Consider the following 11386-nt stretch of genomic DNA (forward strand, 5'->3'; position numbering starts at 1 on the left):
TGTATCATATCTAGCTACATTGTAGCTAAATTCACCAAAAAACAAAACAGAATTGCAAACTAAATTGTTAAATTAACCCAGATTTCAATTTCATCGTAAGTCATACAAAAAGTAATTAACATGTTAAGTTTGTTTTTCTGAATCTGTCAAGTTAAAAAAACTGCTTTGTAAAAGTTTTTATTTAGAAGATGAAAGGACATTTGAGTAGTTTGTTTTTCACTGTAAAAAACCTACGTTTTCTCCTCACTTTTTTTCCCAGTAAAGCTGCTTTTCCTCATTTCACAGACTGTGGCCTAAAGACAAAAACTATGTTACCAAAATGATACAACAGAAAACAAAAGGGCGACATCATTAGCTAGGCTTCCATCTAACTGGCGACAGATTTTCATGTGAATATTCTAAAATCTGCACCTTTTCTCACCAGAGATGTGTTTCCATCAAATTGACTTGTAGCGGATAAAAATCTGCATGATGACGTAGTGCACATAAAATATACTTTAGTGGTTAAATTCCCATGTACCAAATAAAAAATAAATTAAGTGTTTCCATCGCATTTCCAACTCTACTGATGGTTTTGTAACAAAGAATGTTACCTTATATAGCAAATGTGCCCACTGTGGTAATGGCACGTGCGCTCTAGCAAACAGCTGGCAGATACAGCGCGGGTATAGCCTACACATGAGGTTATTATGGACAAAAGAGCGAGATTTTTTTTATTTGTCAAATGGCAGCCAAACATCAATCATCATGTCACCAGAATAAGACCCTCGATATTTATTGGAAAGGAGCATCAAGCTCATCAACTGGCACATTCACCACCAGGTGAAGTTCATCATAACTTATTTCATCTGTAGCCTAATAAACTGCATGCTTTCCCAAGTCGTAGTGGGAGGACCACACATGTCATCACATGACTCCCAAGTTTACTTTGATAGGATGGTGACAATAATTTAAAAAATATATATTATATCAATATTTGCGCATAAAAGCCTTTCCACTGCCATTTCTCTCATAATACATTGTACAGACAAAACGATCACCTTGTCTAGCGTATTTTGTTTCGTCGTCATTTGGAAAGTTTACCGACAAATTCAATGTTTCCATCAGATCTGTCGTGACATTTTTCATCCGAAGGTACTTTACTCGCATAAAACGTTTGGATGGAACCTGGTTAATGACACTAAAACATCAACAACACAATCTAATCTTGATTCTTTGGTCATAATTTCTATCTAAACACATGACAGATAATGGAATGCTGATGAGATTGTTCTACAGTTCCCAGGCACATAGATAGTGAAGAGCAGTAGCCTATTGTTCTATTGAAATGTACTGTAATTGTAGTTGTCCTACAGCAGGCTGCAGACACTCATCATCTTAGTGCTGCTTGGAGAAGAAGTCTTTGCTCTTCTGGATGTCGGGCTTGATGGTGTCACTTCCTGGTTTCCAGCCGGCGGGACAGACTGAGGAAACACCAGAGAAGAAGTGTGTGTGTCAGGACAGTGCAGTATGATAAACAAAACACTTTGAACCTGAGCTTGACATTTTTACACATTCTGACATCTATCAGCCTAACATTCTCAGCTGTTACAAACATGGAATGTTACCTTAAAAGAATGAGTGCTAATAGTGCTCTAAATGCTGTTCACATAGTGCAGGTATCGTCAACTGGCGGCCCTTGGCCCCCCCAAAGTTTTGAGCCCCAAAAATCTTTTTGGACATGTAAGACTAAAATCAATAGGAATTCACCTCAAAATGATTTTAATTTAGGAAATCTATTACTAAGTTTTTCCACTCATAAATAGAGAGACGTGATTGTGTACCAATGTAATCATGGTTTGAAATTATGTTTTTGTCAAATACAGTATCTGTTTGGGCTTCTTTCGTACAAATGATTTATAATTATGTACCAGTCCCCCGACCATCTGCTCAAGAAAAAAAATTGGCCCGCGGCTGAATCTAGTTGATGACCCCTGACATAGTGTATGTGTCTTCTGATGGTACATGGTAAAATATGGCACTGCAAAAGGTTAGCCTGATTCTGTGTAGGATAAGGAGGCATCGTCTTTTAGAAAACAAAAAGAAAGCAGGGTTAGTTATGTACCTTCTCCGTGTTTGTCAGTGAACTGAAAGGCCTGCACCAGACGCAGGGTCTCGTCGATGGAGCGTCCCACTGGAAGGTCGTTGATGGTGATCTGCCTCAAGAGGCCCTTGGCGTCAATAATGAATAGGCCCCTGAAAAAACAAATAGGGTATAGACTGAGTCATTTAGGTATGTGTTAGTCTTGTTGGGCACGTAGTCTTATGTTGGGCACATTACCCAGGTTGAGACACAGTCGGTCATAGAAACACTGAACTTTGACCCTTGAACTTGTCTGTTGTGAACCCACCTGTAGGCGATGCCCTCGTCCTCCTTCAGCACCCCGTAGTCCGTGGAGATGGAACGCAGTGTGTCGGCTACCAGAGGGATCTTCATTGGACCCAGACCGCCCTGCTTACGAGGTGTGTTGGTCCTGTAAGAACACACAACGAGACTGAATTTAGTCTTTTTTTGTGTCTGAGACTAAGCGTCCCTGCCAGCTGTGGTATACAGACAGACACGGATAGTAGTAAACAGGTTTCTGTGTGCCAGTCCTCTGAAAAAAATTATAATTATTTGGACACTGACGTTTTAGCCTACTCTAGTAACTGAAATATGTACACTGACTGTAGGCCTATAACACTCACATGTAGCCTAATATAATAGTATTGCAGTAAAATAATACACCAAATTATAATTTAGTATCAGAAATAGGAGTGGAGAAATCAGATTTATTTCTTTCAGCATCTTTGGACCTTGCAAACGTGCGGTATTTGTTGACCTACTTTACTGTTTTGTGAATGCCTTTTCAAATGGATTTCACTACTCGTGCCATGGAGCCTCTCCGCGTTAGGATAGAAAGGTTCTTGGTTTATATGCACCGAAGCTGCGCTAACGTCAACCTGCTGTCTCCATTTGCTGGGGAAGGAGACTTTGGGTTTGGGTTGGGAGAGGAGGAGGGGTGACCTTTTTTGTTCAAATTTATTTATTTTTCCTTGCTTTTTTTCATCAGTTCTCTGTCTTTGCAAATGCTTGGTCTGTTTTCACACCTTTTTCCTTTCAATATTTTAGATGGCTAACAAAGCTAATAATTGTAATAGGTAAACCTAATCTTATAAAGTTTTTATCTTGGAATACTAAAACAATGAATAATCCTGTCGAGGTCTAGGATCTTCTCCCATTTGAAAAGCTAAAAGCAGATTTACGCATTAAAGATCAATCAATGGCTACAAAACTCCAGGTTCAGTCAGGTTTTCCCATTCAGACTTTAACTCCAAAGCCTGAGGGGTTGCAATTTTGGTTAGTAAAAGAATACATTTCTCTACTACTAATGTTATTTCAGACAGTAACGAGAGATTTTTAATCATAACTGGCACATACCTGTAGTATTGGTCAATGTATATGCTCCCAATTTCGATGATGTTGAATTTCCCAAATAGGTTGCTGGGGAAAATCCCTTCTCTGAACACCCATCTTTTGATATTTGCCGTGGATCTGAATTGTTTTATTAGCCCGGCTTTAGACCACTCCAACCCCAGAACTATGTCTCCTTCTGCTATGTCAAAGTCCTTCTCAGATTTTATGATTCAGAATGGGTGTACAGATCCCTGGAGATTTCAGAATCCCCAGGCAGTGTTCTTTTTTTCCCACATGTACACCATTCTTTTTCTTGTATTGACTATTTCTTTGTTGATCATAAGTTACTTCCAAATGTCACCGCTTCTGAATATTTACCCATTGTAATTTCTGACCATGGACCTTTAGCCTTTCGACATAGTCCTATCAGGACAAACTCGTACTCCTCTCTGTTGGAGATTCAATGATCTTCTCCTGTCTGATGCAGACTTCTGTAACGTTATCTCCACTTCTATTGATAATATATTTTTTTTAATCATACAAGCTCAACCTCTCATTCTCTCTTATGGGAATCACTTCAGGCCTTTCTTATTTTTCTCATTTAAACAAAACTCGGAAAGTTAAACTAGAAGAACTCACGAAAGCCATCATTGACCATCAATATGCCTTGACGCCATCTCCAGAGCTATATAAGCAATGCTTGAACTTACAATCTGAATTCAATCTCTTGTCCACTACAGAGGCAGAATGGTTACTATTGCATTCACGTGGTACCTACTATGAACATGGCGACAGGGCAAGTCGTCTGCTCGCACACCAATTAAAACGCAGCGCTGCTACCCGTATGATTCCCCAAATGAAAGATTCCTCTCATAGCTTGATTTCTGATCCTACGGGGATCAATGACACCTTCAAATCTTTCTATTCCTCCCTGTATACGTCTGAATTTCCATCAGATACTGCCAATATGACAACATTTTTGGGTGAACTGGAGACTCCCACAGTTGAGGCTGAAACTGTAGATGATCTCCTCTCAGCCTTGAAAAAGTTCTTCAGTCTATCAAGTCAATGCAGATCAGCAAACCTCCAGGGCCCGATGGGTTTCCAACTGAGTTCTTTAAGAAATTCCATAACAAGTTAGCCCCTTTTACTTTTACCTATGTATAATCAATCACTTGAACGTGGCTCGCTGCCACCTACCCTAACACAGGCTTCAATAGCGCTTCACCTTAAGAAGGGGAAAGACCTCACTTCCTGTTCTTCATTTAGGGCCCTAAGTCTCCTTAATGTGGATGTAAAGGTGCTGGCGAAGGTGATAGCAAGGTGTCTGGAAGTAGTCTTACCAGGACTCGTATCACAGAAACAAACCGGCTTTATAAAAGGACAGATTTTTTTATATATTCAGACACGGTTTAACATTATTTATTCTAAACAATTCTCCAACTCCCCTGAGGTGGTAATCTCCCTAGATGCAGAGAAGGCATTCGACAGAATTTAATGGGAGTACCTATTTGATGTTCTTACATTTTTTTACTTGGTGACAAATTTAGCTCATGGATCCGTCTCTATACATCTCCCCAGGCCAGTGTCTGTACCAATGTCAACCGTTCTGACTATTTTGCCCTGGAACGTGGGACAGGCTGCCCAATGTCCCCTTTATTATTTGCTGTCGCCATTGAGCCTCTTTCAGTAGCTTTACGGGCATCCTCCTCTTTCCAAGGTGTAACACAGGAAGGAGTTGAACATAGAGTAACAAATCATCTGCATATAATGATAACCTATGTAAATAACCCTGTAACCTGTTTACCTTCTATCCTTTCTATTCTGGAGAACTTTGGCTCCTTCTCCGGTTACAAGCTGAAACTGAAACTCCAGAGAAGTGAGTACTTCCCACTCAATCCAGCAGCACAACAGTTCCAGCAGACAAGACTTGCCTTTTCAGCTTAGCCTCTCTGGTTTCAAATACCTTGAAGTGAACGTAACTTGTTCATTACATGCTCTTTTTTCTGCAAACTTTGTTCCCCTCCTTACGCAAATGAAATCTGATTTTCAGAGATGGGGTAGCTTACCACTATCACTTATAGGAAGGATTAATGCTGTAAAAATAAACAGTTTACCCAAATAACTATCCATTTCAATCTATCCCATTGTTTTTACCAACATTTTTTTTTTAAGTCAATCAAATCAGGCTGTTACCACATTTATCTGGGGAGGAAAGCTACCCAGAGTCAGTAGATCTTTACTTCAGAGATGCAAGTTTAGTGGAGGTTATACACCAGCCAACTTTGTATACTATTACTGGGCAGCCAACTTTGTATACTATTACTGGGCAGCCAACTTTCAGTAATTGCCATTCTGGTTACATGCTCCAGATACCCTATGGTGCTACCTAGAGGCACATTCTTGTATTTCTGCTTCTCTTCCTGCTTTACTCCGCTCTTCTCTCCCAGCATCCACCTCTTGCTATACTGGCAATCCTGTAGTGCCTTCCACACTTAAGATTTGGTACCAGTTTCGAGTGCAATTCTCCTCTGCATCTACTATGGATCCTATTGATAAGAGTCACTTATTCCCACTCCACCAACAAAACGACATCTGCTTGGGAACGGGAAATGGGTGTTGAATTTACACAGGAGTGGTAAGAGGAGGCGATTGATATAGTACGCTCCACTACATTTTGTGCTCATCTTGGTCACATACAATAAGGTTTTTCAAAGAGTGCATTTTTCCAAATCCAGATTGTCTGAAATATATCCAAATGTAAATGATGAGTGTGATAATGTCATGTCTCTGTTCAGTCAATGCTCTAAACTACAAAGATTACTGGGATTCTCTTTAAAAAATTATCTGAGGTGCTTGAAATTAACCTGTAGCCATGTCCCTTGATAGTTGTTTTTGGTATTCCAGAATACGCCTTCTCCTTGGACCCCAAACATGCCGATGTTGTTGCTTTTACATCCTTATTAGCTCGACGTAGAATTATTTTCCAGTGGAAGTCTGCTCAACCCCCCCCCCCTTATTTCTCAATGGCTCAACGATGACGGGGAGGGTGGGGGTTGGGTGAATGTGTTATGTGGAGGAAGGAAGGAAGGCTGGTTGGGATATGGTAAAATCTTTCTACTTACAATGATGTACATTTTGTAAAACTTGAATAAATATATACTGCTTAAAAAAATTAAGTGAACACTTAAACAACACATCCTAGATCTGAATGAAAGAAATAATCTTATTAAATACTTTTTTCTTTACATAGTTGAATGTGCTGACAACAAAATCACACAAAAATAATCAATGGAAATCCAATTTATCAACCCATGGAGGTCTGGATTTGGAGTCCCACTCAAAATTAAAGTGGAAAACCACACTACAGGCTGATCCAACTTTGATGTAATGTCCTTAAAACAAGCCAAAATGAGGCTCAGTAGTGTGTGTGGCCTCCACGTGCCTGTATGACCTCCCTACAACGCCTGGGCACCTCCTGATGAGGTGGCGGATGGTCTCCTGAGGGATCTCCTCCCAGACCTGGACTAAAGCATCCGCCAACTCCTGGACAGTCTGTGGTGCAACGTGGCGTTGGTGGATGGAGCGAGACATGATGTCCCAGATGTGCTCAATTGGATTCAGGTCTGGGGAATGGGCGGGCCAGTCCATAGCATCAATGCCTTCCTCTTGCAGGAACTGCTGACACACTCCAGCCACATGAGGTCTAGCATTGTCTTGCATTAGGAGGAACCTCATCTCGGTACCTAATGGCAGTCAGGCTACCTCTGGCGAGCACATGGAGGGCTGTGCGGCCTCCCAAAGAAATGCCACCCCACACCATGACTGACCCACCGCCAAACCGGTCATGCTGGAGGATGTTGCAGGCAGCAGAACGTTCTCCACGGCGTCTCCAGACTCTGTCACATGTGCTCAGTGTGAACCTGCTTTCATCTGTGAAGAGCACAGGGCGCCAGTGGCGAATTTGCCAATCTTGGTGTTCTCTGGCAAATGCCAAACGTCCTGCACGGTGTTGGGCTGTAAGCACAACCCCCACCTGTGGACATCGGGCCCTCATACCACCCTCATGGAGTCTGTTTCTGACCGTTTGAGCAGACACATGCACATTTGTGGCCTGCTGGAGGTCATTTTGCAGGGCTCTGGCAGTGCTTCTCCTGCTCCTCCTTGCACAAAGGCGGAGGTAGCGGTCCTGCTGCTGGGTTGTTGCCCTCCTACGGCCTCCTCCACGTCTCCTGATGTACTGGCCTGTCTCCTGGTAGCGCCTCCATGCTCTGGACACTACGCTGACAGACACAGCAAACCTTCTTGCCACAGCTCGCATTGATGTGCCATCCTGGATGAGCTGCACTACCTGAGCCACTTGTGTGGGTTGTAGACTCCGTCTCATGCTACCACTAGAGTGAAAGCACTGCCAGCATTCAAAAGTGACCAAAACATCAGCCAGGAAGCATAGGAACTGAGAAGTGGTCTGTGGTCCCCACCTGCAGAACCACTCCTTTATTGGGGGTGTCTTGCTAATTGCCTGTAATTTCCACCTGTTGTCTATTCCATTTGCACAACAGCATGTGAAATGTATTGTCAATCAGTGTTGCTTCCTAAGTGGACAGTTTGATTTCACAGAAGTGTGATTGACTTGGAGTTACAGTGTGTTGTTTAAGTGTTCCCTTTATTTTTTTGAGCAGTGTATATACAATAAATTATATAAAAAGATCACTGCACAAGCTGCACTGTAACTTATCCTGCGTCACCTAGGATGAAATCTTCATAAGGCAAAATAATTGTGCAAAAGACTCGTACCAGGCAAGATGGCAGAAGTGGGAGTCAACAGAGGCACCAATGACCTCGCAGCCGATCTTCCTGAACTCCTCGGCAGCGTCACTGAAGGCGATGATCTCAGTAGGGCACACAAAGGTGAAGTCCAGTGGGTAGAAGAAGAACACCACATACTTCCCTGCAGGCAAGCAGCACAAGACACACCATTAGACAAACCTGTCAAGTTGCGGAGCCTGGAAGCACATTCAATGCAACTAAAATCTTATCCAACAGGCTTATAGGTCATTACTGTATTATCAAACTTTAAAATCCTAAACCAGTCACAAATCCTACCACACAGATACAAAACAAAGGACAGTGCAGAATACTATGAAGCGTAGTAGTAGGTCTACCTCTGTAGTTGGAAATGCTGAGGTCTTTAAACTGTCCATCTGGCATGACTGCTGTGGCCTTGAAGTCAGGGGCCAGATGCCCAATGCGCGCTTTACCTGCAGCCATCTTCAGTTTCACTGGAGGGGGAGGAAGATAAATTGAACAAATACTCTGCGTGCACAATTATTAGGCAAGTGAGTATTATGATCTCATCATTATTTCTATTCACATTTTCGAACTCCAAACCATATAAACTTAAATGTTTATTGGATTTAATCATTTTCAGGTGATATGTATTTGTAATGAGGGAGGGTGTGGCGGAAGTGAATAACACCTTATATCAAGGTGTTCATAATTATTAGGCAGCCTCATTACCTTAGGTAAAATGGGCCAAAAAATAAATTTAACTGACACTGATAAACCAAAAATGTAAAATGCCTTTCAGACGGATGAGAAACTCTTTAAATAGCTAGACTATTGAGGTGTGACCACCGGACATTCAAACGTTTTGTTGCGAATAGTCAACTGGGGCGCAAAAGACGCATGGGGAAGAAACGGCGCAAATTAACTGCAAAAGACCTGAGAAGAATTAAACGTCAAACTACCAGGAACCCATTATCCTCCAGTGCCATCGTATTCCAGAACTGCAACCTACCTGGAGTGTTCAGAAGTACAAGGTGTCAAGTGCTCAGAGACATGGCCAAGGTCAAGAAGACTGAAACAAGACCACCACTGAATAAGATTCACAAGTTGAAGCGTCAAGATTGGGCAAAGAAATACCTGAAGACAGATTTTTCAAAGGTTTTAAGGACAGATGAAATGAAAGTGACTCTTGATGGACCAAATGGATGGGCCCGTGGCTGGATCAGTAATGGACACAGGGCACCAAATTGAGTCAGGTGCCAGCAAGGTGAAGGAGGGGTACTGGTATGGGCTGCTATCATTGAGGATGAGGTAGTTGGACCTTTTCGGGTTGAAGATGGCCTGAAACTCAACACCCAAACCTACTGCCAGTTTCTGGAAGATTCTTTCATCAAACAGTGGTACAGGAAGAAGTCCTCAGCATTCTAGAAGGCCATGATCTTTATGCAGGACAATGCTCCATCACATGCATCCAAGTACTCCACTGCTTGGCTAGCCAGCAAGGGCCTCAAAGATGCCTGAATAATGACCTGGCCCCCTTCCTCACCTGACTTAAATCCTATTGAGAACTTGTGGGCCCTTCTCAAACGTGAGATTTACAGTGATGGAAGACAATACACCTTTTTGAACAGAATATTGGGAGGCTGTGGTTGCTGCTTCAGCAAAAATTGATCGTGAACAGATCAAGAAACTGACAGACTCCATGGATGGAAGGCTCATGGCAGTTATTGAAAATAAGGGTGGCTATATTGGTACATTTTTTTATATAATTGTCATTTTGTGTTACTTATCTGTTACACTTACTCTAAAAATTGAGAATAAACAAGTGAGTTGAGAGAAATTATTTTTGTAATTGAATTGCCTAATAATTCTGCACACTAATAGTTGCCTAATAATTGTGCACACTTATATATTTCCCTGAGAAAGACAAAACTCACTTTTCCTTTGTTAAACATTCAGGTTTGAGGTTCAATAACATTTTGGATTGACTGAGAGCATTGTGTTTGTTCAACAATACAATTAATCCCGAGGAATACAATTTGCCTAATAATTGTGCACGCAGTGTAGGCCTTTACTGTTTTATGTATGCTGTCAATGTACAGTATACAACAATAACCACTCATGGTAGTACACAAAAAACACTAAGATAACTGGACATGAAAGATGAACTGGGATGCTCTCTCCATCCTCTTTCTATACATTTTCAGCATTGAAGCTATAACGTGAAAAGAACTGAAAACAATCCAGGCAGGCAGGAATAGGAAATTGATTCTATGGAAGATTTCACTTCTTTCATGAGCAACACCTAATCCACAGGTGTTTCCTAAATGGCCATTTATGGCTTTATTTTAAGCATTAATCACATAGTTCAACAGGCTGTTCTTGCCTGGCAAGTGGCAAAACCTTTTACTATATTGCACACGCAGTCAGTCCTATTTCGTAAACCTGCATTCGTTTTTTTCCTCAACATTGATTTTTTTCCCCTCACCTGATTTTTTTTTATTCCAATATTCCATTGAACAAATAAATTATGTAGGCCACTTGGACATCATCCCCCCCAAAAACTATTGTAAAGCTAAACAAACGCATTTATTCTGTCGTCAATGGAAATGTAGGCTACAAGTTTAACGCCGGTAAGATTGCACACAAATGAAATGATAAAGTAATAAAAGTAAAAAAACTATTAGCCATAGTACGGCTAAGTTTTCAAATTCTTTTTTTGGAATAACCGAAAACATGCTTTAGCCTATATATTTCATGATAGATTGAAAGCGTAGCCCTACAAAACACATACCTCTGCCTTGGTCCTACAGCAGCAGCTTGAGATGAGGAGTGAGAAGAATGAGATTAATCGCATGGAACTATATACAGCAGCTCAATTCTCGCGATGTTAGAACACTGCCAGTGGCTGCCAATTCAATACTGAAAGTACATGGGGGAACACAAGTATATATAAATAATATACAAAGGACAATTGGGCTAGGGCAGGGGTGTCAAACTCATTTTAGCTCAGGGGCCACATGGAGGAAAATCTATTCCCAAGTGGGCCGGACCGGTAAAATCATGGTATATATAACTTAAAAACAACAACTTCAGATTGTTTTCTTTGTTTTAATACGATCAACATAAAGCTGGAGCCTGAGGACAGTGTGTCCACAATAG

The 11386-nt window shown here is 41.4% G+C and overlaps 1 protein-coding gene across 1 annotated transcript; it reads right to left on the reverse strand.

Moving 5' to 3' along the window:
• Positions 1-954: 954 nt before the first annotated feature.
• On the reverse strand, positions 955-11068 carry LOC115169524 (peroxiredoxin-1-like). The gene is made up of 6 exons (XM_029725226.1): positions 11019-11068; positions 8602-8718; positions 8234-8387; positions 2391-2513; positions 2105-2235; positions 955-1463 (listed from the first exon to the last, which is right to left on the reverse strand). Exons 2-6 carry the CDS (start codon positions 8705-8707, stop codon positions 1378-1380), a joined length of 600 nt encoding a protein of 199 aa, XP_029581086.1. The 5' UTR covers positions 8708-8718; positions 11019-11068; the 3' UTR covers positions 955-1377.
• Between the last annotated feature and the right edge of the window lie 318 nt (positions 11069-11386).

Source organism: Salmo trutta, chromosome 31 (genome assembly GCF_901001165.1).
Source record: "Salmo trutta chromosome 31, fSalTru1.1, whole genome shotgun sequence".
Lineage (NCBI taxonomy): Eukaryota > Metazoa > Chordata > Actinopteri > Salmoniformes > Salmonidae > Salmo > Salmo trutta.

Coding starts and splice junctions, on each gene's coding strand:
- LOC115169524 (XM_029725226.1), bottom strand. CDS start 8,707: ATGGCTGCAGGTAAAGCGCGCATTGGGCATCTGGCCCCTGACTTCAAG. Junction 8,388..8,601: donor CAGCATTTCCAACTACAGAG/GTAGACCTACTA, acceptor GCTTGCCTGCAG/GGAAGTATGTGGTGTTCTTC. Junction 2,514..8,233: donor CACTTCTGCCATCTTGCCTG/GTACGAGTCTTT, acceptor GTGTTCTTACAG/GACCAACACACCTCGTAAGC.